At 38.6% G+C, this 22,138-nt stretch overlaps 1 protein-coding gene across 3 annotated transcripts in view; it reads left to right on the top strand.

Annotated features, from left to right (window-relative positions):
* MDM4 (MDM4 regulator of p53) overlaps positions 1-22,138 on the top strand; it is a 38,948-nt gene that overhangs the window by 4,692 nt on the left and 12,118 nt on the right. For 2 of the 3 annotated variants that reach the window (XR_013975067.1, XM_080918570.1), the window contains exons 2-9: positions 1,772-1,882; positions 6,911-6,985; positions 8,223-8,356; positions 9,824-9,879; positions 14,012-14,079; positions 14,787-14,886; positions 17,132-17,292; positions 21,815-21,961. Coding sequence is in view for 1 of the 3 variants with exons in the window: in XM_080918570.1 (XP_080774696.1) it covers positions 1,805-1,882; positions 6,911-6,985; positions 8,223-8,356; positions 9,824-9,879; positions 14,012-14,079; positions 14,787-14,886; positions 17,132-17,292; positions 21,815-21,961 (819 nt within the window). In the remaining 2 variants the exon portion in view is untranslated. Of the gene's footprint in view, positions 1-1,771; positions 1,883-6,910; positions 6,986-8,222; positions 8,357-9,823; positions 9,880-14,011; positions 14,080-14,786; positions 14,887-17,131; positions 17,293-21,814; positions 21,962-22,138 lie in introns of those variants that run through there. The other variant, XR_013975068.1, reaches the window with a different exon arrangement.

The raw sequence follows: 22,138 nt of genomic DNA, 5'->3' as shown, positions 1-22,138 counted from the left end.
CGTGTGTCCAATGACATGTATATTGTACTCATATATAAAACAAATCTTAAAAGTTAACTAGAGATTTTGTAAGAGTCCATGATTCACTGAAGAATGATACTTTGGACTCAAATAGTTTGTAAATGCAAAGTGTTTTATTCTAAAGAAGTCCAGCATGCTGGGGTCTTCCCATTACCAAGATAGACCCCAATGTCTATCGCAGGCCCAACTTAAAGTACGTTAGGGGAATTCTTGGGTAGGTGACCACTTTCTTAAGCTGTTAGGTCCATCTCTACAGAAATTCTAGTAGCATTACTGGAGTGTGGGGCTGGAAACTATTGCTGACCCATTGTCCTTGCCTCAGAAGCTGTAAGTTGGGGCAGTTTCTGACTAGCTGCCTGAAGCTTTTTTTCAGTAACTGACTTGTCTGGGCTTGTCTGGACCTGTCCAGTTCTTAGAAACAGATTTAGGCTTAGTCTCCTTAACTTTCAATTTGAAGCCTGTCATGGAATCAGCCTTTTTCATCCCTCCCAGTATGAGAAGAATTAAGTGATTGCAGTGAAGCTGTTATCTTCCAATTACATACAATGTTCTTTTTCATTTTTGTTAAAGCAAGCTAGCCAATTATATATTTATTAGGACTCTACTTTGAAGAAGTGAACAAAACTGTATTTGGGATGATAAGATCCTCGGAGCTGAATTAGAGGCCATTGTGACCATCCCAGCCTTCATGGGTCCTGGGAATCAAACTCTGGTCCTATGCAGTAGCAGTGGTCACTCTTTGCTCATTTTGATACATTAAAAAGTTCTTGTATGTGATATTAGAAATTATTTTTAAGGACTTTTTTTTTTTTTTAATTTTGAGAGGGGCTTACTGTGAACTTTAGGCTGGCCTTGAACTCAAACAAGCCTCCTCCTAGGTGCTGAGATTGCTAGTGTGTCCTACCACGATTACCTGGCAAACTCTTGACACTCACTTTCCTGTGGTTTCTTGTCCAGGCATGTTGGACTGTGGTATTGGAAATTCCTGGATTTTCCAGCTGTGTGTGTCTACTAGCTCTTATCTTAATCACTACACTCTAGTGTCCTGTCTACCTGACAGCCAGTAGAAAGCGGTGATTTAAATTTGACTTGCTCCTAGGAACAATGTACTCATTAGCATCAGCATTGAAGGTGGAACATGTCCAAACCTGTCTCTCTTTCAGGACTCACCTGAGGGAGACATGGGTGGTTTAGTCTCTAGCTTTTGTGCTGGATTTGGTTATTGAGAATTTCAGTTCAGTGTATTTTCTGTTTATGCAGGTGTGTGTGTGTGTGTATGCATATGCGTATGTGTATATGCATGTGTATCAGATTTTTAAAAAATGTTGCTGGCAGTTTTGTCTTTCTTTTTTTGTTCTGTTTAGGAGACAGGCTCTCTATATAGGCCCTGAGTATCCTTGAATTTGCTGTGTAGAACAGGCTGTTCTTGAACTCATAAAGATCCATTTGCCTCTGCCTCCTGGGTGTTGGTATTCAAGGTGTGTGTCACTATGCCCAGCTTAGTCCTTGTTTTATTTTATGTGCATTGGTGTTTTGCCTGTATGTGTGAGGGTGTCAGATCCCTAGAACCTGGGATTACAGAGAATTATGAGCTGCAGTGTGGGTGCTGGGAATTGAATTTAGGTTCTCTAGAAGAATAGCCAGTACTCTTAACTGATGAACCATCTCTCTAGCCCCCAGCTTATTTCTTAGTAAATGCTAATGACAGAATGTTCCACTTTACAATTTTATATATGTTTTCCCCTTGTAGTTGCTCACTAACTTCGGAGTCTTCACTGCCAAAATGACATCACATTCCACCTCTGCCCATTGTTCAGCATCTGACAGTGCTTGCCGAATATCTTCGGAACAGATCAGTCAGGTAATCACTACCAGACATTTCCTTTTCTTTAAATATTTTAAACTGAATTGTATATAGCTGAGTTCACTGATTAGGGTTTGTTTAAAGCTGAAGTGGTGATATAGATCTTGTTACCCATCTGAAAGTTACAGACAGCTTGAAATGGTCAAGGTTGATCTCGGTTTTCACTGCTTATGCCCCTCTGCCTGCTAGTTCTTTTATTTTTATTTTTATTATTTATTTTATGCACATTGGTGTTCTGCCTGCTTGGATCCTGTGTGTGAGGGTGTCAGATTCCATGGAACTGAATGTGAGCTAGGAATTGAGCCCCAGTCCTTTGGAAGAACGGCCCATGCTCTTAACTGCTGAGCCGCCTCTCCTGTCCCCTCTGCTTGTTAATTCTTACATTTTGTTAGACTAGGCACGTTTTAGGTTGGATGTAGGCAGTAGAGAATTTGGGGCCAGGTTATCTAAGTTCTTTTTTTGTTCTCATCTGGTTGTAGTTAGTTGATTTTTTTTTTTTTTTTTCTTTTTGTGTGTGCAGTTTACTGTGGAACTATGAGAAAGAGACACAGACAGTCTGTTAATCCTAGCTGACCTGGAACTTCCTTTGTAGACCAGGCAGATGTGAACTTGCTTGATCCTCTTGCCTGGCTTCCAGGTGCTGGGATTCTAGGCATGTGCCACCAGGTCAGGCTAGTTTGTTTTCTTTCTCCCCCTATCCCCCCGAAATTTTTATTTTATTTTTTTGGAAATTCTCTGCATTTACATTTCAGATGTTATCCCTTTCCCACAATCTCATCCCTCCCATTTGTTTTTTTTTTAAAAAGACTGTCTTAAATGGTGAATATAGTAAATATATTCTTACAATTCCATAGCTTATCCTTAGGCATTTGTGGATGCAGACTTGACAGTCTCCTCTCAGATTTGGTGAGACAGACTTTTTTTAAAAATTATTTTTATTTTTATTTTATTTTTTAAAAATATTTATTTATTTAATGTGAGTACACTGTAGCTGTTTTCAGACACACCAGAAGAGGGCATCAGATCCCATTACAGATGGTTGTGAGCCACCATGTGGTTGCTGGGAATTGAACTCAGGATCTCTGGAAGAGCAGTCAGTGCTCTTAACCGCTGAGCCATCTCTCCAGCCCAGGACAGCATGTCTCCCCGTCGGGGAATCGAACCCTGGTCTCCCGCGTGACAGACTGGGATACTCACCACTATACTAACAAGGACAACTATTTTTATTTTTTAAGATTTATTTTTATTATATGTGTATGCATGTCTGTATGTTTTGTCTGCATGCATTGTCTGTGAATTACATGCATGTGGTACCCTTGGAAGCCAGAAGAGGGCATTGGATACCCTGGGATTGGAATTACAGATGATAGTGAGTCATTGCGTGGTTGCTGGAATTCAAACCCAGGTCCTATGGAAGAGCAACAAGTGCTATAACCATTGAGCTATCTCTCCAGCTCCAGAATTTTTCCTTTAATAGAGTTTTTAAACAATTATTTCTGTGTTTCAGAAACATTTCTTAATGTTTATTCCTTAATAAATATGTTGAAAGTAGGATTTGGAATTGATGAGGAAAAGATGCATTATAAATTAATTTTATAACATAATTTTGTGATAATCACGTCTCTGGAAATCACAAATTCATGTAGAATAAGGATTTAAATGTAAAAAGGCAAGGCATTGTAAGAAAATATAAGAAGTATTTCTGAAGCTTTAGAATGAAGGAGTTCTTAACGTTGAGGAAGCTCTAAAAGGAAACGATACAAACTTGATAATATACAATATAATGACAAAACTGTGCAATATGGACTTGGTATATGCAAGTCTTTATAATTCTAGCACTTAGCATGCAGAGGCAGGTAAAGTTCTGTGAGTTTGAGGCCAGCCTGAGCTACATAATAGAGACTCTGTCTTAACTAAAACAAAAATAAATAAATAACAAAATTGTATATGCTGGGCATGCTATAGGGGCCAGTTTATCGGAGAATAGTAGCTCACAGTCTGGGCCTCCTGAGTGTCTGGGAATGATAGAGTGATTGGTATAGAAATTAGTACAGCATGAGGTAAACTGTGGGGTTAGAAAAGCTCATCTATCTTGTTGATAGTGAGACAGGGAAAGGGAGGCATATCCCAGTGCCTGCTTCCTGTGTAACAGAATGAGGAGGGTTTCAAAGCTATTTTAAGAGTAGCTTTCCAGTTTATAATATACATATGATGTGTTACAAAGTTATGACGCTGCCAAGATCTCAGACTGGTTCCTCTAGAAGATGACATCACTTTTCCTAGTGTTTATTCTGTCCATGCAAATTTGTATCCAAGACATCCTGCTTTCTGTCAGAGATAGGGTTAATTTAAACTGGTCCCATTCCTTAACTTTGTTTCTGTCTTTTTGCCTATCTATGCTTGGGATTGAATTTAGACCTCATGCATGCTAGGCAGGTGCTCTACCACAGAGCTATATCCCCAGCCACCCAATTTTTTTTTTGTAACAATAAGTTTCCCTATATAGAAGAATCTTTATTACTCAGAAATGTAGGCAGTTGCTGTAGAGCTTTCTCATCTAGAGGCAGCTTAGTTGCTGTTGGAATTAGGCATGTGCCCAGGATGTGTTCTGAGGAGTGGAGTCCCTGTGCTGTCATTCTATGGTCATAGCATCTCTGTTCATTTCTTCTACCCACTGCTAGCTCATGGCTGAGATGGCTACTTTCCCTTCTGGCCAGGACAGATAGACTGAAATGGAATCTTAGTTTCTTATCCACCTGAAGAGTTTAATTACATATCTAAATTAATAGGAAGTACAGAATTGCTAAAGAAGACTGGGTCTTTTTTTATTTTTACAAACATCCTTATCGACAAAGCATTAGGGGAGCTGGGAGGTAGTAGTTTAGATGTCTTTACTGAGGGATCTGATTTTAAAATCCTATATTCCCAACTACTTGGTTGGTTCAAGCAGGAGAATCAAAAGTTCAAAGCTTGCTTGGGCTACAGAGTGAATTTAAGGACAACCTTGGCAGCCGAGATTCTAATATATATATAAAATATATGGATTAACTATACTCCGCTACTTGACACCCCCCTCCTGCATGTGTATGAGTGATATAATTGTTCATGTGTCTGTGAGGACCAGAAATTAAAATTGCTTGTCTTCCTCAGTTGTGCTTTACCTTACTTTTGAGACACAGGGTCTGTTATTAAATTTATACATTGTACATTGCTATTTATTTTTATATTATGTATTATAATTATTATTTTATAAATTACAAATTACATATTATAATTATATATTATTTAAAGCTCACTGATTGAGCTAGACTGGCCAGTGAGTTCCAGGAGGGTCCTTTTGCCACAGCCTTTCCAGTGCTGGGTCTGTAGATTTCTGCTATCACATGTGGCTTTCTCTGTGCCTGCTGTAAATCTGAATGAACTCAGGTCTTCACACTTTACAGCAAACACCTTATTAACTGAGCCATCTCCCCACCTCCCAGCTGTCCCACTTTCTTTAATATTCCAGGTAGCTTGTTCAAAGGAAGAAAAAATATATGCATACTGGTTCTTCAAGTAGGATACTTTTTTTTTTTTTGAAGTCAGCCCGGTCTACATAGCAAGTTCTAGATGAACTTGGCTTTTCCAAATGATACCCAGTTTTCAAGTAGCATTACTTTTTTTTCTTTACAACTTTATTTAAAAAAAGAGAGATACATGTACAGATTTTTAAGAGCATTTTGGAATAAAACTATATGAATATATTTCTGTCAGTACTTGATTTTTTTAAAGGTTTGATAATATGCATTGAAATCTTACTAGTTACCATAGGCATAAAATACATGTAAAACAAAACATAACATGGAAATAGTCAAAGTTTTCTTGGTGTGAATAGACTGAACATAATGATTTTTAAATACCAAAAATTGCCACAAGGCTATCTTCTTAGTTCTTGGGTTAGTAATGATTTAAGGTCTAGATTTACCCCACTCTGAGTGGGTGCTATACACTTGTTGCTTTTTATTTTTCTAAGAAGGACTGAGGTTTCCACTTTTTTGGTTTTTCTTTTTTTTTTGAGCTTCATATGATCTATGAGTTGTTTTCTGGGGCTAGTATCCAATTATCAATGACTGTATGTCTGTTCTTTTGTGACTGGGTTACCTCAGGATGATATTCTGTAGTTGCATCCATTTGCCTAGGAATTTTGTAAAGTCATTGTTTCTAAGGCTGAGTAGTAGTACTTCATTGTGTAAACGTACCACAATTTCTGTATCCATTCATCTACTGAAGGACATCTGGGTTCTTTCCAGCTTCTGGCTATTATAAATAAGGCTGTTATAAACATGGTGGAGCATGTTTCGTTATTATATGTGGGAGCATCTTTGTGGTATATGCCCAGAAGTGGAATAACTGGGTCTTCAGGTAGGACTATGTTCAATTTTCTGAGGAACTTCTAGACTGATTTCCAGTGTGGTACCACCTTACAACCCCACCAACAGTGGAGGAGTGTTCCTCTTTCTCCACATCCTCACCAGCATGTGCTGTCATCTAAGTTTTTGATTTTAGCCATTCTTACTGGTGTGAGGTGGAATCTCAGGGTTGTTTTGATTTGCATTTCCCTGATGACTAGGCAAGCATTACTTTTACTAACACAAATTATGAATGACTTGAAGTTTAGGGTAGGAGTCAACAGACTTTCTGTATAGGGCCAGAAAACAGATGTTAGGTTTTGCAGGGCATAAAGTTTGTGTCTTAACCCTTCAGTACTGTAGCCCTAAAAATAATGTAAACTTATGGGCGTGGTCATATTCTAGTATAACCGTCTATAGCAGTAGTAGGGGTTAGCTGAACTCCAGAGTACTCAGTTGCTTTGGATGTACAGGGCTCAGGAATACCGTAGAGCTGCCAAAACAATCTAGTTGAATGTAAATAGTGGCTTTATGCTGGGTTTGTGCAGGAGGATCCAGAGTTGACCTTTACTACACCGTAAGTCCAGGTCTTTCAGGTACATGAAAATTCTGTCTTAATGTTTTATGTTTACACCAGGTACGACCAAAACTTCAGCTTCTGAAGATTTTGCAGGCAGCTGGTGCTCAGGGGGAAGTATTCACCATGAAAGAGGTAAGCCATCAGGAAGTTTCCAGTTTTAAGAAGAGTTGAATAGAGGCTGTCATAGCACGGTTCTGAAGTCAGGGCCAAGAAAGGAAGTGCTACTGAAGGAACAATTTTCATATTATAAGGACTGCCTTGTTAATCTTGCTAATTTCCTGTTTTTCCACACTTCCTTTTGAAGTGCATATATATGTGGTCATCCACAAATTCATTGACTTGGGAGTAATAAAGTAAAATGTGTGGGTTAAAAAAAAGCCACAGCTTATTCAGCTTATAAGACTTGCAGCAGGTAGGAACTGATGCAGTGATGCTTGTCAGGTATTCTGGGAGCACTGAGTCATTTTGAATGTTTAAGAATCTAAATAGCATCTGGGAACTTTTTTTTTTTTTTTTTAAACCAGCACATTGAATTTTTTAAAGTGGTATACATTATTCAAATGTTAATGTACTAAATTTGCATTTAGTATGGTAGAACCTTTCACCTTTCCTAAGCAAAAAACAAAATTATAGACCTTTTTTCTCCTTCAAAGTGCCACATCTATCAGTAATACTGTTATATTATATATTATATTATATTGTTAGATTATAGATATCTTTGTCTTGCTTTTGATATTTAACAAGAACTTTATTATTGAGTAAGAAGTTTGGTGCTTTTTAGCCCACTTTTAAAAACCATTCCAGGGTCAGGGTCAGGTAGAAGGGAGATAAAGAGTAAAGCGTGAAGCATTAGACATTTATCAGTAGATGAATCTCCCCATTGCCTTTCCTTTTTTTTTCCATTTTCTACATTTGTTATAAAATTTATCCAGGTCCATTGTCACACAATGTATCCATCAGCCTAGAGGATTTAATAAAGGTTCTGTGACATGTTTCATCTATGTGTAAAAGAGCACTTTTCATGTTTAGAATCATGAGTTTTTGAAACCTGAAAGGAAAAGTCAGGTAGCCTACATTATTTGTGAAAGATCTAGGTTCTGGTTTCTGTTAGGACTAATGGGCCATTAAACATTGGACACTGCAGTAGAATACTAAGTTGCTGCCTTTTTTCATTGTCAGATCAGGCTCTATTGAGTGGATGAACCTACTGTAGGAAACATCTGTCCTGTTTGGGGATTACTTACATTCTGTCAGCATTCAAATACTGGTGGTCTTGTATGCCTGTCTCTAGCAAAATGTCTCAGCCACTTGTGTGTAGCTGTGGCTTTGGCAGTCAGACATCATTTTCCGGTGTTTTACTCTCATGTAGGTGATGCACTACCTAGGCCAGTACATAATGGTGAAGCAGCTCTACGATCAACAGGAGCAACACATGGTGTACTGTGCTGGAGATCTTTTGGGAGATCTACTTGGATGTCAGAGCTTTTCTGTGAAAGACCCAAGGTAAAAAGGGTGAGGGTTTATGTATCTTTGAGTGCTTATACCTGCTCACTCAGTCTGTCTAGGCTATTTTTCTTTAGTCAGTAAGTGTTTTAAGAGCTACGTATGCTGTATGGCCAGTGAGATCTATGCACAGTGCAGTGGTTTGCAGTGTGGACAGTCTGATTTGATGGCACATACAGAATAGTAATCATCTTCATACATGGTCAGTAACACTAGAGACAGTAAGAGCTGTAGAGAAGTACATGAAATGAGGAATGGCAGGGACTTATCTTGTCAAAGGTTCTTTGAGGAAGCAGAATGTGAACTGAGATGTGACATTTTTTTGTTTGTTTGTTTGTTTATTGTATATAAATACATTGTCACTGTCCTCAGACATCAAATTCCATTACAGATGGTTGTGAGCCACCATGTGGTTGCTGGAATTTGAACTCAGGACCTCTGGAAGAGCAGCCAGTGCTCTTAACCACTGAGCCATCCCTCCAGCCCCAAGATGTGACAGTTTTTAAAAGACTAATGGGTGGGGAGTGTCTGATTGACCATCTTGCATGAAGGTTGACTAGGAAGAAGTCCTGTTACTAGGTCACAAGTTGGTCTTCTTTAAAATTTTCTTTAAACTTTTCATTTATGCGTGTGAGTGTTTTGCCTGCATGCATATGTCTTCTGTTCACGTACATGCTTGGTGCCCAAAAAGGCCAGAAGAGGGTGTTAGATCTGGAGCTGAAGTTACCCGTGGTCATGAACCACCACATGGGTGTGTTGGTTGTTTCCCTGTTAGAGCAGTCAGTGCTCTTTAGTTGAGTCATTTTTCACCCCACCCGTAACCTCTGCTGTTCCCCACGCTTAATAGTGATTGCTTTTCTTCTGAGTTTATTTTCTCTTAACATTGATAAAACTTCTTTTCACACTTCCATTTTTTCAATCAAAAATGTAAAACATGGCATCTAGAAGAAAAGAATAATCTTCAAAGAAAATCTTCCCAGTTGGGTTATCAGTAGTTAATGAAATAAAATTTGATCAAATTTTTATTGAGGACAAAATAGCAGGAGCTGGACATTCTTTTTTTTTTTTTTTTGAGACAGGGCTTCTTGGTATAATCAGCCCTGGCTGTCCTGGACTCAATCTGTAGACCAGGCTGGCATCCTAGTCAGAGATCGCCTGCCTTCACACCGCCACACCTGTCTTTCCTTTCGTTTTTCTTTTTGTTTTTAAATAGGCCCACATTTGAACCTAAGATCGGCTCTAAATCTGTTAGTTGCTAAGAATAACCTTGAACTTGATCTTCTGGCCTGAACTTCTCAAATGGTGGGGTGTCCGCCAAGCTTCTTCTTAATATTTAAGTTATTTTAAAAAATTGTGGGAAAAAGATTCTGTCTGTATATATAAGAGAAAGTAGGAAAGTAACATACTACAGGTGTATTTAATATATAATGGAAAGCCACAAATATTTATATATTTTTTCTTTTACAGCCCTCTCTATGACATGCTAAGAAAGAATCTTGTTACGTCAGCTTCTGTTAACACAGGTATGTCACATGTTTCTTCAGTTTGTGTTGAAGCTTTGAGTTTAAGGAAGCAAATGATGAGAACCAGGGACAAGATGAAATGGAGTGCTGTCTGTGACATGACTGGAGGGATGTTGGTAGGACTGTCTGTCATACAGCATGGTATTACTGTTAAGTAAGTCCTCACTGATAAACTCAGTCACTGAAGCTAGAGAGGAGGGGTGTCTATATCCTACCTGGAATGTATTTTCTTTATGCAGCATAAGGGATTGAACCTAGGGCTTTGTATTTATGTACTCTACCACTGACCGATGTTTATAGCTCTGCTTACTATTTTGAGAGATTATCTTCCTAAGTTGCCCATGCTGGCCTTGAACTCACTCTGTAGCAAAGGCAGGCCTTGAATTTGTGGGCTCTCCTGCGACTGTCTTTCTAGTAGGTAGGTTTTCTTAATCTGTGGAGGCAGGTAGGCCCAGCTTAAACTTAGTAATTGTAAATGTTGTATTATATATTTGCTTCATCTTGATATATTTAAAAATCTCTTAGATATGGACATTTTCCCTTCAAACAAAACCACATCAATACTGTACTCATAAGTAATAATACTTTTTATTTTTGGTTTGCTCAGGTGATGATCCAAACAAAGTCCACACATTGCATTGGGTTTATTGCAAAAACCAAAAAACTTACCTGTTGTGTGTGTGTGTGTGTGTGTGTGTGTGTGTGTGTGTGTGTGTGTGTGTGTGAGAGAGAGAGAGAGAGGGGGGGGGGGGCAGATTTTGTTACATACAGAATCTTCAATCTTCAGTGAACAAATTAGGGTAAACTAACATACTTGTCATCTCAAGTTTAGCTTTTTTATGTGTTGGAAGCATTCAAAATCTCTAAGATATTAAAATATTCAGTGAATTACTGTGGCCACTGTCCTGTGGTTGGCTTTCATCATATTTATTGAAGATTTGTAATTGTAATTTGTCCTGTAGGATTGCCTGTGTTCCAGAATTGACAGATTATATCTTTGTGGTTGTTTCTTAGTGATTAGATTTAAGTTTAAATGTCTTTGCTGACAGATCTTCATTGATGTTGCTTTGGACTCCCCGCTGCCCTCTTTGTATATCTCACATAGTTATGTAAGCCTGTCCCTCTTACATATGAGATGATGTGGGTTCTTGGTAGTATTGCTCTGATCCATCAATTATAAAGATTCTCCCAAGACATTTTCACTTCAGTAACTTTTGTAATTTGCATACATAAACACACTTCAGTGTGCTTATTTATGACATACATTGTAATTCAGTTTGGCTTGGAACTTGCCATGTACTCTAGGCTAGCTTCAAACTTGGCAGTACCTGCCTTTCCCAACTTTCTGAATGTTGGGATCTCAGGCATGAGTCACCACACTTGGCTCAATAAACTGGATCTGTAAGCCAATTTGACCCTTCCCAGACCTTTTAAATACTGCCTTGCATTTCTTAGTTATAAGGAGGAAACTAGCTGTTTGGAGTCTGGTTTCCAAAGTGGTAGTAGAGATGGCACTGAAGTGTGTGTAACAATCTTTCTCCGTCTGATGAAGCTGTCCTCTTCTGTTCACTTCAGTTAGATTTGAGGAACTTTCCAAATGGTACTGCCTTGCTAGGCTTTGGTCATGCTCATGGAAGTAAGCAGACTGCAAAGACTCTTCTGGAATCTCTTTCCATGTCACTGAAAGACATTGAAGCAGAGAGCTTTGTAAATGAGAGGCAGCTTTATTGAAATTCAGTCACTTGTGAGTTAAAATTTTCTTTGGAAAGTCACTGATGGTGTGAAATACATGAAGGACTTCATAATTTTGCATATTGTTAAATTTGTTTTCTGATCGATCCTCTGAATATTTAGAGTGAGCATAGCTAGTTCTTACATTTTTCTTTCTTATTTTCTTAATTGTACTTTTTCTGCAAATACCGTTTTCTATGGTGTATTATAAAGAACAGTTGAGTCCACTTCTTCAGACACCATCTGAGGAGGACCTAGAGGTAAAGAAGCAGAGGGTTTTAGTGGTATTTTCCAGTCTAGCCAGTGGTTTGCCCAGTACAAGACTCCTGGTCATAGGCTGTTACTGCACTGGCCATCCTGCCACCTGTGTCCTTAACTTCTCTTGACTCAACACAAGATGCTCACCCTCCCAAGTTTCTGGACACACATTTTCCCTCTCAGTATTAAGTTCTTACAACATTTTAATTTTTATTTAACTTGTCATTCTGAAGAAATTTTGTACTTAAAAGCCACAGAATCCTGACATGATGGTGAACACCTGCAGTTCCTTTACTTGGGAGGCAGAGACGGGGCTCTAAAGTTTCAGGCTAGTGTAGGCTACTTAGTGCCTCCATATCAGGGAAAAGGAAGAAGTATTAAGTGTTTTAGAATGTTCTTTACTTAGATTCTCTCACTGACAACATGTAACATAATCACAGGGCCTCAAGAAATTGCTGCAAAGAACTTTTAAAGAATTTTAAAAAGTGTATTGTTATACAAGAATTTACAGGGAATTTTGCAAGGAGTTTGGACTGTCTGCTCTGACTTGCTCTCAGAGTTAGTGTTTATAGTTGGATGTCTCTGTTGACCAAAAAAAAAAAAAAAAATTGATTGCATGTGCTTTATTTGAAAGGACAAGTTAAAAAACTTTTGGACCCTTTAAAGTGGGTTTAGATCTTTATCTGTTTTGATTGTTGAAGAAAATGGTCATTAATTAAAATGAAGGTGGTTCTTCCTAAATATATTAATAAAATAAAATCGATATAACAAGCTTTGTAGTTTTAAATTTCTTTTTATATTGTAGCTTTTTGGATGATTTCCTTTTAAGTAGTTTAGCCTCAATAAAGTAATAAGGCTTTTTAGTGATAACCACAGGTTACTTTAAAAAAAAAAAAAAAAAAAACCAAAAAACTCCCAAACAAAAACCGCTTCATCTGCATTGTATTAGCTTGATTTTGTTTCTTGTTTTGAAGATGACTTTTGCCAGAAGATGCTATTTTTGAATTTATACTCAGCTATTAAAATGCTTCTAGAAATGGTATAACAATTTTGAAAAACAACTGAACTGTCAGAATAGTTATAGTCTGAATCTGAGTTCTTGGTGGTCCATTAGATGCTCCTGTTTTCATGAATGGCTTTTCTCTGTCTCTGCTAGTACCTGGTGAATCTAGTCTTTAGCAGGCACACTTGAATATATCTCAGTTATATGAAGCTTATAGTGATGGTGTAGGTCAGGTTAGTGTCTTGATAGCTTGTTTTTTTTTGTAGTGATGTTTTTAGGTTTTGTTTCACTTGAGACTTTTCTAAGTCCTTGGGATACATTTCCTGCTTCAGCTAATGCAATATAGGAATGTCTGTCTGACCAGTGTGATGGCTCAGTGGGTTAAAGGACTTGTTATACAATCTCGAGGACCTGAGTTTTTGATCCACAGAACACTGTGGAAGGAGAGGACTGACTTCTGTCTCATACTTTACAGTGCAAGTGTGACATGTTCGTTACACACAATAGTAAAATAAGAACAATCTAAAAACAAAGAGTTTCTCTCTATTCTGCCTTCTTTTCTGCTTCTGTTGATTGTTGGGGGAGAAACATTCAGTACTTTTTGGAAAATGTAGTTGCTGAGAAGAATAAGACTTATAGATCATAAATCTGCATAGATCATGGAATCACCATGGCATTTAAGAATGCAGGTTTGTTTGAAGATGGAGTTGTTTTCTGAGACAAGTCTGGCAAATTCCTTGTTTTCAGTCTTGTAATATAACATTTAAAAATACAAACTTTAATAGACAGGTAATGTTTGTTGTTTATGAGGTAGGCAGTCTATCGAAATAGGAAGAGGTGAACACCATATTGTTTGCTGCTTAATCACTTTTTGCATACAGATCTGAACACCTACTGCAGACGAGCATACTCAGCCACTTCTTCCTCTAGGGTGCTCTGGTGTTGTCTTTTAACATGGCTTTCTCGGGTTTGTCATTTTTAGAAGTTTTGCTTTTTTCCCCATTTGGGATGAGACTCTTTTTTCCAGGCAGAAGTCCATCTCTAGAGAACAAGCCTGCTTCAGGGCTGTGTGCTGAGGTCTTTGTGGAAAGAATGGTTATTACCAGGGAAGGTTTTTCTTTTGTTTTACTTGCTATCCAGATGCTGCTCAGACTCTCGCTCTCGCACAGGATCACACTATGGATATTCCAAGTCAAGACCGACTGAAGGTAAAATCACCGCACGGTGACTCCTTTTCTTGTACAGAGTGGCCCCTTCTCTGTACCTGTGGATCTTGGGCTCCCAAGGCCTTTTCATGAATGTGGTAAGGATTTAATAAGAAAAGCCCTTGGGAGTTCACAGACCAGGGACAGAGTGAACCTTCTCTGTTCTGCCCTTAACAGAGTTCCAGTCTCTGAATGTGTCTTTGGGATGTAGCACTTCTGATTTTCACTCCTTCCAGTTGTTCTCTCTCTCTTTCTCTCTTTCTCTGTGTGTATGAGTGTGTGCAGGCATTCATGTGTTTAAGATGGTATATATTTGAGAGTTTGAGACATTGCTGTATTAGACTATAGCAGGCTCGTTGTAGTTAAGTCATGGCATTTCCTAAAGTTTCCTTAAATATGATGAGAGTGTCACTTGCTTTCTGAATTATGCCTAATAGGAAGTAGGCTATACAGAGAACCTGTTTTTCAAGAGTGTATTTTGTCCTTTGTACAGAAGTTATTCCCTTTCCCCAAGTTTGGGATTCTGCTAGTTCTGCTGGTGGTGTTGAGAGGTGTGTGTTGCTTTTCTTGAGGACTCTTGTCAGCTGCAGAGCTCTCTTTCTTGTGCATAACCCATTGTGTTGCACACTAACTGGTGAGCCAGAATGGAACTGCTACATCCCCTGGTCTTAGTCATCTCAGCTGTATTAACAGATACCCTTCCCTTTCAGCATGGTGCAACAGAGTACTCCAGTCCCAGAAAAGGAACTGAAGAAGATGATACTCACACACTGCCTACCTCACGACATAAATGCAGAGATTCTAGAGCAGGTAAGCTTTGGATTAAGACTTCTCCCTCCATTCCTTCTTCCTTTCTTCTCTCCTTTATTTGTACTTCTAGAAATGGCATTCATCTAGATAGGTATTTGGCAGCTTCTGTACAGTGACCTTTATGAGCCAGTCAGCTTAAGAGGATGCTATCTGTTCAAGTTTGCTCTCGGCCTCTGTAGACTTCATGTTTTGACTTGGCTTTTATCTTTTGAGGTGGAAGCTAATTTTTTTAAAGATTGAAAGTTTGCAAAAATGGCAATATATAGATAGTAGCTCAGTCTATGTAATAGCACAGAGGCAGACATTAGACAGCACGTTGAGAACTCCTGCTGCCTTGATGGAACCTTTCATCCTGCTAGGCACATGCTCAGGGTGAGTGAGGAAACTGGTATTTTGGAAGTTTCTCTTAAAATATTATAACATAATCTTGGAAATTATGTATGGAGTTTGGCTTTTGTTTTGTTTTATGTACAAAATGATAAATTTCCTGAAGATCCTTAGTTTATAGAATAATGTTTTCTAGTAACTCCTTCCTGGTTCATAATTGGGTTAAAGGCAGGTTATATTTTTGATTATAGCTCAGAAAGTTATGTTACTAAAGTTGTTTTATATGTTTAAATTAAATTTGAATTAGTTTATCATGCTGGATTGTTTTCTCACTATATTTGGACATAAATTGATTTGTAATCTATGTGTACATTGAAGTTATTTCAGTTCTTTAAATGTGTGATTTCATTTAACTGCAAATTCTTCTTGTTTTCTACTCAGAAAAATTACTCATAGCTGGACAGTCTTTGTAATTTGTGATAGAAATTTAGGAATGAGTAGTTCTAGACTTTCCAGAAAGATCTGTAGGTAGAAAGGACATTTTACTTGTGGAAATACATAATTATTCGTATTCCTTTTATAATAAATTGTAGAGCTTGAATACGTGAGGATAACTATCTTAGTTAGGGTTTTATTGCTGTGAACAGACACCATGACCAAGGCAAGTTTTATAAAAGACAACATTTAATTGGGGCAGGCTGACAGGTTCAGAGGTCCAGTCCAGTATCAAGGCAGGAGCATGGCAGCATCCAGGCAGGCATGGTGCAGGGGGAGCTGAGAGTTCTACATCTTCATCCAAAGGAAACCAGGAACAGAGAGCATCCTCAGGCAGCTAGGAGGAGTGTCTCCAAGCCCACCCTTAGAGTGACACACTTTAAGGCACTTCTAATAGTGCCACTCCCTGGGCCAAGCATAGGCAAATCACCACAATAACTTTAATGATTCTGTCTTGGGAATTTGTTTCTGAGCATTACAGTAATGAATGGATAAAATGTAATTGAAGTCTTTTGGCCACAAATATGTCTATGATTATAGCAGGATGTACTTAGTTAAGCTGTGCTCTGGCAGGAACCAGTTGGTTGTAGAAATCTTTGAATCATACATGCCTGGGCATATTTATGCTTCTGTGATCGCCATCACTAGGTCCGGTGCTATAAAAAGACTAGCAAATGCGAAGGGAAAGATTACACATGACAGCAAGAGGAGCTTAGGAACTGTCCGAGTCTTTTACTTAAAAGACAGGGGCCTTGTTCTCTAAGGTACTTGTAGGTACTGATTTCTCAAGAAGCCCTTGATCCAGAAAAGACACATACATGTGTTTATTTGTTCTCTATTGATAGTGGTTGTTACCTAACAAAACATGCATTATTGATAACTATCCCAACTATGTGGCACCAGTTAGACTTTTTGAACCTTTGACTCCCAAATGGGATCTGTACCTCCTGCTTTGACCTCAGGGTTTGGGCTATTATGTTATTGCCATTTGCAGTCCAGTGGCTAAGGCATTATCAAAACAGAGTAAGTCATTGTAATGATACTTGTTTTTGTTTGTTTTTGAGATGAGGTCTCACCTATGTAGCCCTGGCTAACTTGGGATGTGCTATGTGTGCTGGAATTAAAGGCAGGTGTATACTACTATGCCTAGCTGTAAGTCATCATCATTATTTACTACAGGGTTGGGAATGTTTAAATGTCAGAAAATGGCCATTTTGAAATCCTTTTAGAACAGCACATTCAGATGTTAGAGTTTTGTGTCCTGAAGCAATCTTCTGTTCATAATGTTCCTGCTTGCTAATGAAACCAAAATGGGAGGTTTGAGCCATGCCACTAAGGTATTTGATTTTAGTTTTCTTAAAGTATTCTGAGAAAAATCTTGTTTTTTCTGTATTACCTGGTTATTTTCATTTGATTCCTGTAGATGAAGACTTCATAGAACATTTATCTCAAGATGAGACATCTAGGCTTGACCTTGATTTTGAGGAGTGGGATGTTGCTGGCCTACCTTGGTGGTTTCTAGGGAATTTGAGAAACAACTATATACCAAGAAGTAATGGCTCGACTGATTTACAGACAAATCAGGTAAAAGTCACAAAATTTTTTTTTATTCTGACTGATTTGCATTCTTACCTAAGAGTTCTTACTGTTTTGTTTCATCAATGTTTGACACTCAGATGTAATCCTGATGGCTCTAAATTCCACAGACCCCCCCCTCAAAAGTTTTGTTCACTGTTACAGAATCTGACCTTGAACATGAAATTGGTGGTTTTTTTAAACCAACACTCCTTCTCTATCTTTTCCTTCTACTTAGTAATTCTAGCCAAACTACAGGAGATGCTGACTTCCTTCTCTGTCATATATACTCAGACCAGGCTGGTGTGGAGCTCAGAGATCTACTTGTCTCTGCCTCTCCAGTGCTGGGATTAAAGGTGTGTACCACCACTGCCTGGTACCATTGCCTTTTTTTCATTTAGGTGGCTGAGCACCACTACTACACTTCTAATATTTTTTTAAATTATTTTTAGTGTGTGAGTGTACACATGAGCATATGAATATATGTATGTGTACTGCCTGTGCAGATATCCTCAGAAGCTAGAAAGAGGATCTCTTAGAGTCACAGGACCATCTGTGAACTAAACCTGATATTCCTAACTGCTGAGCCATTTCTCAGTCTTGGGTTTCAGAACTAGGCAAGAATTCCCTCCTGTGGAATGGTCATTATTTTAATCAGGAAGTGGTTGGTACCCCCACAACAGACCATTATTGCACCTGTGGGCACATCTTGTCTGCTAAGTTGGTATTATACAGTTGTTTTAGGTAACACCACTGATGAATTTCTCCCCAGAAGTACATTTTGTTGTTGTTGGTCTGTTGGTCTCTACATAGGCCTGTCTGCTTCTGTCCTAGAACTTACTACGTAGGTTCCAGGCCTGGCCTCAAACTCAGGGAGCTTTGCCTGCCTTTGCATCCTGAGTGCTGGGCCAGAGTTTTTTTTTTTTTTTTTTTTTAATTAATTTTTTTTATGTATATGAGGCTCTATCTTCATGTACACCTGCATGTAGAGGACATCAAATCCCATTACAGATGGTTGTGAGCCACTATGTGGTTGCTGGGATTTGAACTCAGGACCTCTGGAAGAGTAGTCAGTGCTCTTAACCACTGAGCCATCTCTCCAGCCCCCAACAGTACATTTTTTTAAATGGTTAACTTGCATTATTGCCATGTTTATAATTTTTCAGAGGGCTCAAAAAACAAGTAGAATAAGATCTAGACTCCTTAATAGCGGTAGCTTGTCTGTAGTTTGTCTTTATCAGTCTTCATTGTCCACTGCCTGTGGTCCAGGCACACAAGGCTTTCTAATTCTGTAGTTCAGAATTCCTTTCTTCCTGAGGCAACTTAAAGTTGTTTTCTCCTTTGTGAAACATCCCCTCAAATCTGTTTCTTTCCTTTTTTGATTTAGAATGTGAATGTAACTTCTTTTTAGATGTCATCATAACTGGTTCCAATGTTACTATGTTGCGTGGTTCCATAGGGTTCATTTTCTACTTCTCAGATGTCCACTTCTAAGTAGTAACCCTGTAAGACCCCACCTACAAAATTTCCTCCTCTCCAGCTATCCTGTTCTTTTGACTTTTTTTTCTTAAGTCTTTTAGAAATCTTTTAAAGTTAGTGTATAAAGAGGACTAGAGAGATGGCTCAGTGGTTAAGAGCACTGACTGCTTTTCAAAGGACCTGTGTTCATTTCCCACTACCCACGTGGTAGCTCACAACCCTCTGTAATTCCAATTCCCAGGGATCTGACACCTTCACACAGATGTACATTCAGGCAGAACACCAATGTAAATAAAGACAAACCATTAAAAAATTCCTAGGTAGAGATATGATTCACTGGTTAAGAGCACTGACTATTCTTCCAGAGGTCCTGAGTTCAATTCCCAGCATCCATATGGGTGCTCACAACCATCTGTAATGGGATCCGATGCCCTCTTCTGGGGTGTCTGAAGATTTGCAACAGTTTCTTGATACTCCCCTAACAAGTGGAGTGGGGTGGAGGCTGTCTCAGTCTCTGTTCCCTGCTATTAGGCCAGGTTGTGACTCAGTGGGAGAGGATGTGCTTAGTCCTCATAAACCCAGATATAAACAAAAATGCTTTTAATAAAAAAAGCAAGCTGGGGCTGGAGAGATGGCTCAGTGGTTAAGAGCACTGACTGCTCTTTCAGAGGTCCCAAATTGCTTCAATTCCCAGCAACCACATGGTGGCTCACAACCATCTGTAATGGGATGCCCTCTTCTGTGTCTGAAGACAGCTATAGTGTTCTTATATGCATTAAATAAGTAATATTCTTTTAGAAAGCTGGACACTGAGACTGAATCAACTTTTTAAATTTTATTTTTATTTTATGTGCACTGGTGTTTTGCCTGCTTGTCTAAGTGGGGGTGTCAGAAGTAGCCAGTAATTTTATTTATATATATTTTGCTTGTTTGTTTGTTTTGTTTTGTTTTTTTTTCCAGGACATAGTGTAGCCTTGGAACTTATTCTGTAGACCAGGCTGATCTCGAACTTACGAGATGCACCTGCTTCTGCTTCCCAAGTGCTAGGATTAAAGGCATGTGCTGCCACTGCCTGAGTTATTTACATTGTTTTTTTTTTTTTTTTTTTTTTTTTTTTTTAGTAAAATATAGTAAGATAGAAATCATCACATTGAAGTTAGGCAGGGCAAACCAGCAGAAGGAAAAGAGCCCAAGAACACAAGAACTAGAGGCCTTTTTGTTCACACACTCAGGAATTTCATAAAAACTATATATATGGAAGACCTGGTATAGACCTGTGCAAGCCTTGTGCTTGCATTTGTGCTCCTGTCTCTGAATTCTATGGACTTTACTCAGTTGATTTGGAGGGTTGGATGGTTTATATATCATTCTTAGTGGTCCTTCATCTCTACTCCCCCCTCTTAGTAGCCACCCCCCCATTTGCTTTCATGCCACATGTATTTAATGACTATCTCTTTTTCCTTGGTAGTTTCATGAGAGTGCCTCCCCACCCACTCACCCACACCCACACACACCATTCAGTATATGTCTTTCTGAGCCTGGCTTATTTCACTTACCCAGTGCCTCAAAATGCCATTTGTTTCTTATGGTTGACTAAGATTCTGTTGTCTCTATGTACCATACTTTCTTAATCCATTCCTCTGTTGATGAACATCTAAGGTAGGTCCATTTCTTGGCTTTTGGGAGAAGTACAGCAGTAAGCATAGATGTGCGAGTGTGTGTGTGTGGTAGGGCCTAGAGTTCTTTGAGTGTGTACTGGAATGGAAAAGTTTTCTGTGAAACCTTCATAATGATGTCCATAGTAACTACATTAGTGGTGTGTGTCCCATCAGCAGTGTATAAACATTCCTTTCATCATTTGTTGTTTCTTTTCTTGCCTTTATCTTAATTGATAGTCTCAATTGTACTCGCCACTTTAGGTTTTATATTTGTATTTATTATTTGTTTACTCTCAATGAAATGTAACATTAGAGCTTTTTCATTGATTACTTACTATACCTAGAACAGTAACTGGTACTAGCAGTATCTGGTAATAACTGGTAGTGGCAGAGCAGGGTTCCAGAGATCGCTCAGTGGTTAAGACCATATAGGCTATTCTTCCAGAGGTCCGGAGTTCAATTTCCAGCAACCACATGGTATCTCACAGCTGTCTATAGTGGGATTTGATGTCTCTTCAGACGTATGTAGGTATACATGCAGATAGAATACTCATATACAATAAATCTTAAAATAGCAGAGTACAAAGTTCTCTAAAATATTATATGGATAATGGGATGGTTCAGAGGCTAAGAATGCAAACTTTTCTTGCAGAGGACCTAGCTAGGTTCACTTCTCAGCATCCACTTGGCTTACAGCTGGTTAAAGCTCAGTTCCAGAGGATGCCCCTTTTTGGCCTTGGTGGGCTCTGCATATAGCAAAACACCTGTACAAATAGAATTAAAATAAATCTTTTTAAAAAGTATACAGATGAATTTTGTAAGTTAAGTTGTATATGTTGGATGTTGTTGAAAGCTTCAGAAGGTAGCTGTGTGTGGTGCATGTGTATAGACTGCACTTAGAGGCTGGGGGCAGGAGGGTGGTGCATTTGAACCTGGTATTGACATAGTGAATTCCAGGCTCACTGGGACTGTATAATGAAACCATTTTTCAAAAAGAAACACCAATTTCAAAAGTGTCATGTTCAAAGAATGGGATTCCCATCAGTGTTTCTCTGGAAAGCCGTCATTGATATTAAATTAGGAAGGATGTCAGAAAGAACAGAACTTCTCTAGGTTTTCACCTACGGAGATGAGTGTAGAATGCATTCTGTTTAGTAGAACAACCGTTAAGTTCTTTTAAGCTCCTTTTATACTATTTTTTTGTATTTTGTATCTCATTTACTCTTAAAAAGTTGCTTGTCAGGTACCCTTACTTCTATCCATTTTGTGGTGATCTGCTGAATGAAGACATGTCTGTTGAGGAGAGGCACGGTGCTCTCTGGATGACATTAAGCTGATTCAGCATCTCTGATATGTCACTGATTACAAAGCTCACTTTTGTTTTTCTCTGTTAGGATATAGGTACTGTCATTGTTTCAGACACTACGGACGATTTGTGGTTTTTAAATGAGACAGTGTCAGAGCAATTAGGTGTTGGAATAAAAGTTGAAGCTGCTAATTCTGAGCAAGCAAGTGAAATAGGGAAAACAACTGACAAAAAGGTATGTTCCAGCGTCCTCACCCCATCTGTGTTCTAGAGTCATCTTCAGGTGTTGAGTATTTCTCTATACCTAGTTTTAAGATTTAATTGTTAGACAAGGCTGCCTCAGAAATGAGCCAAGATTCATGTAGAAGTTGTTATATGTTAGGGGCATGCTGTCCCTCCATTTTAGTGGACT

This window comes from Micromys minutus (assembly GCF_963924665.1).
Source record: "Micromys minutus genome assembly, chromosome: 6".
Taxonomy (NCBI): Eukaryota; Metazoa; Chordata; class Mammalia; order Rodentia; family Muridae; genus Micromys; species Micromys minutus.
The sequence above is the reverse complement of the archived record's forward strand: the minus strand, read 5'-3'. Positions and strand labels throughout refer to the sequence as shown.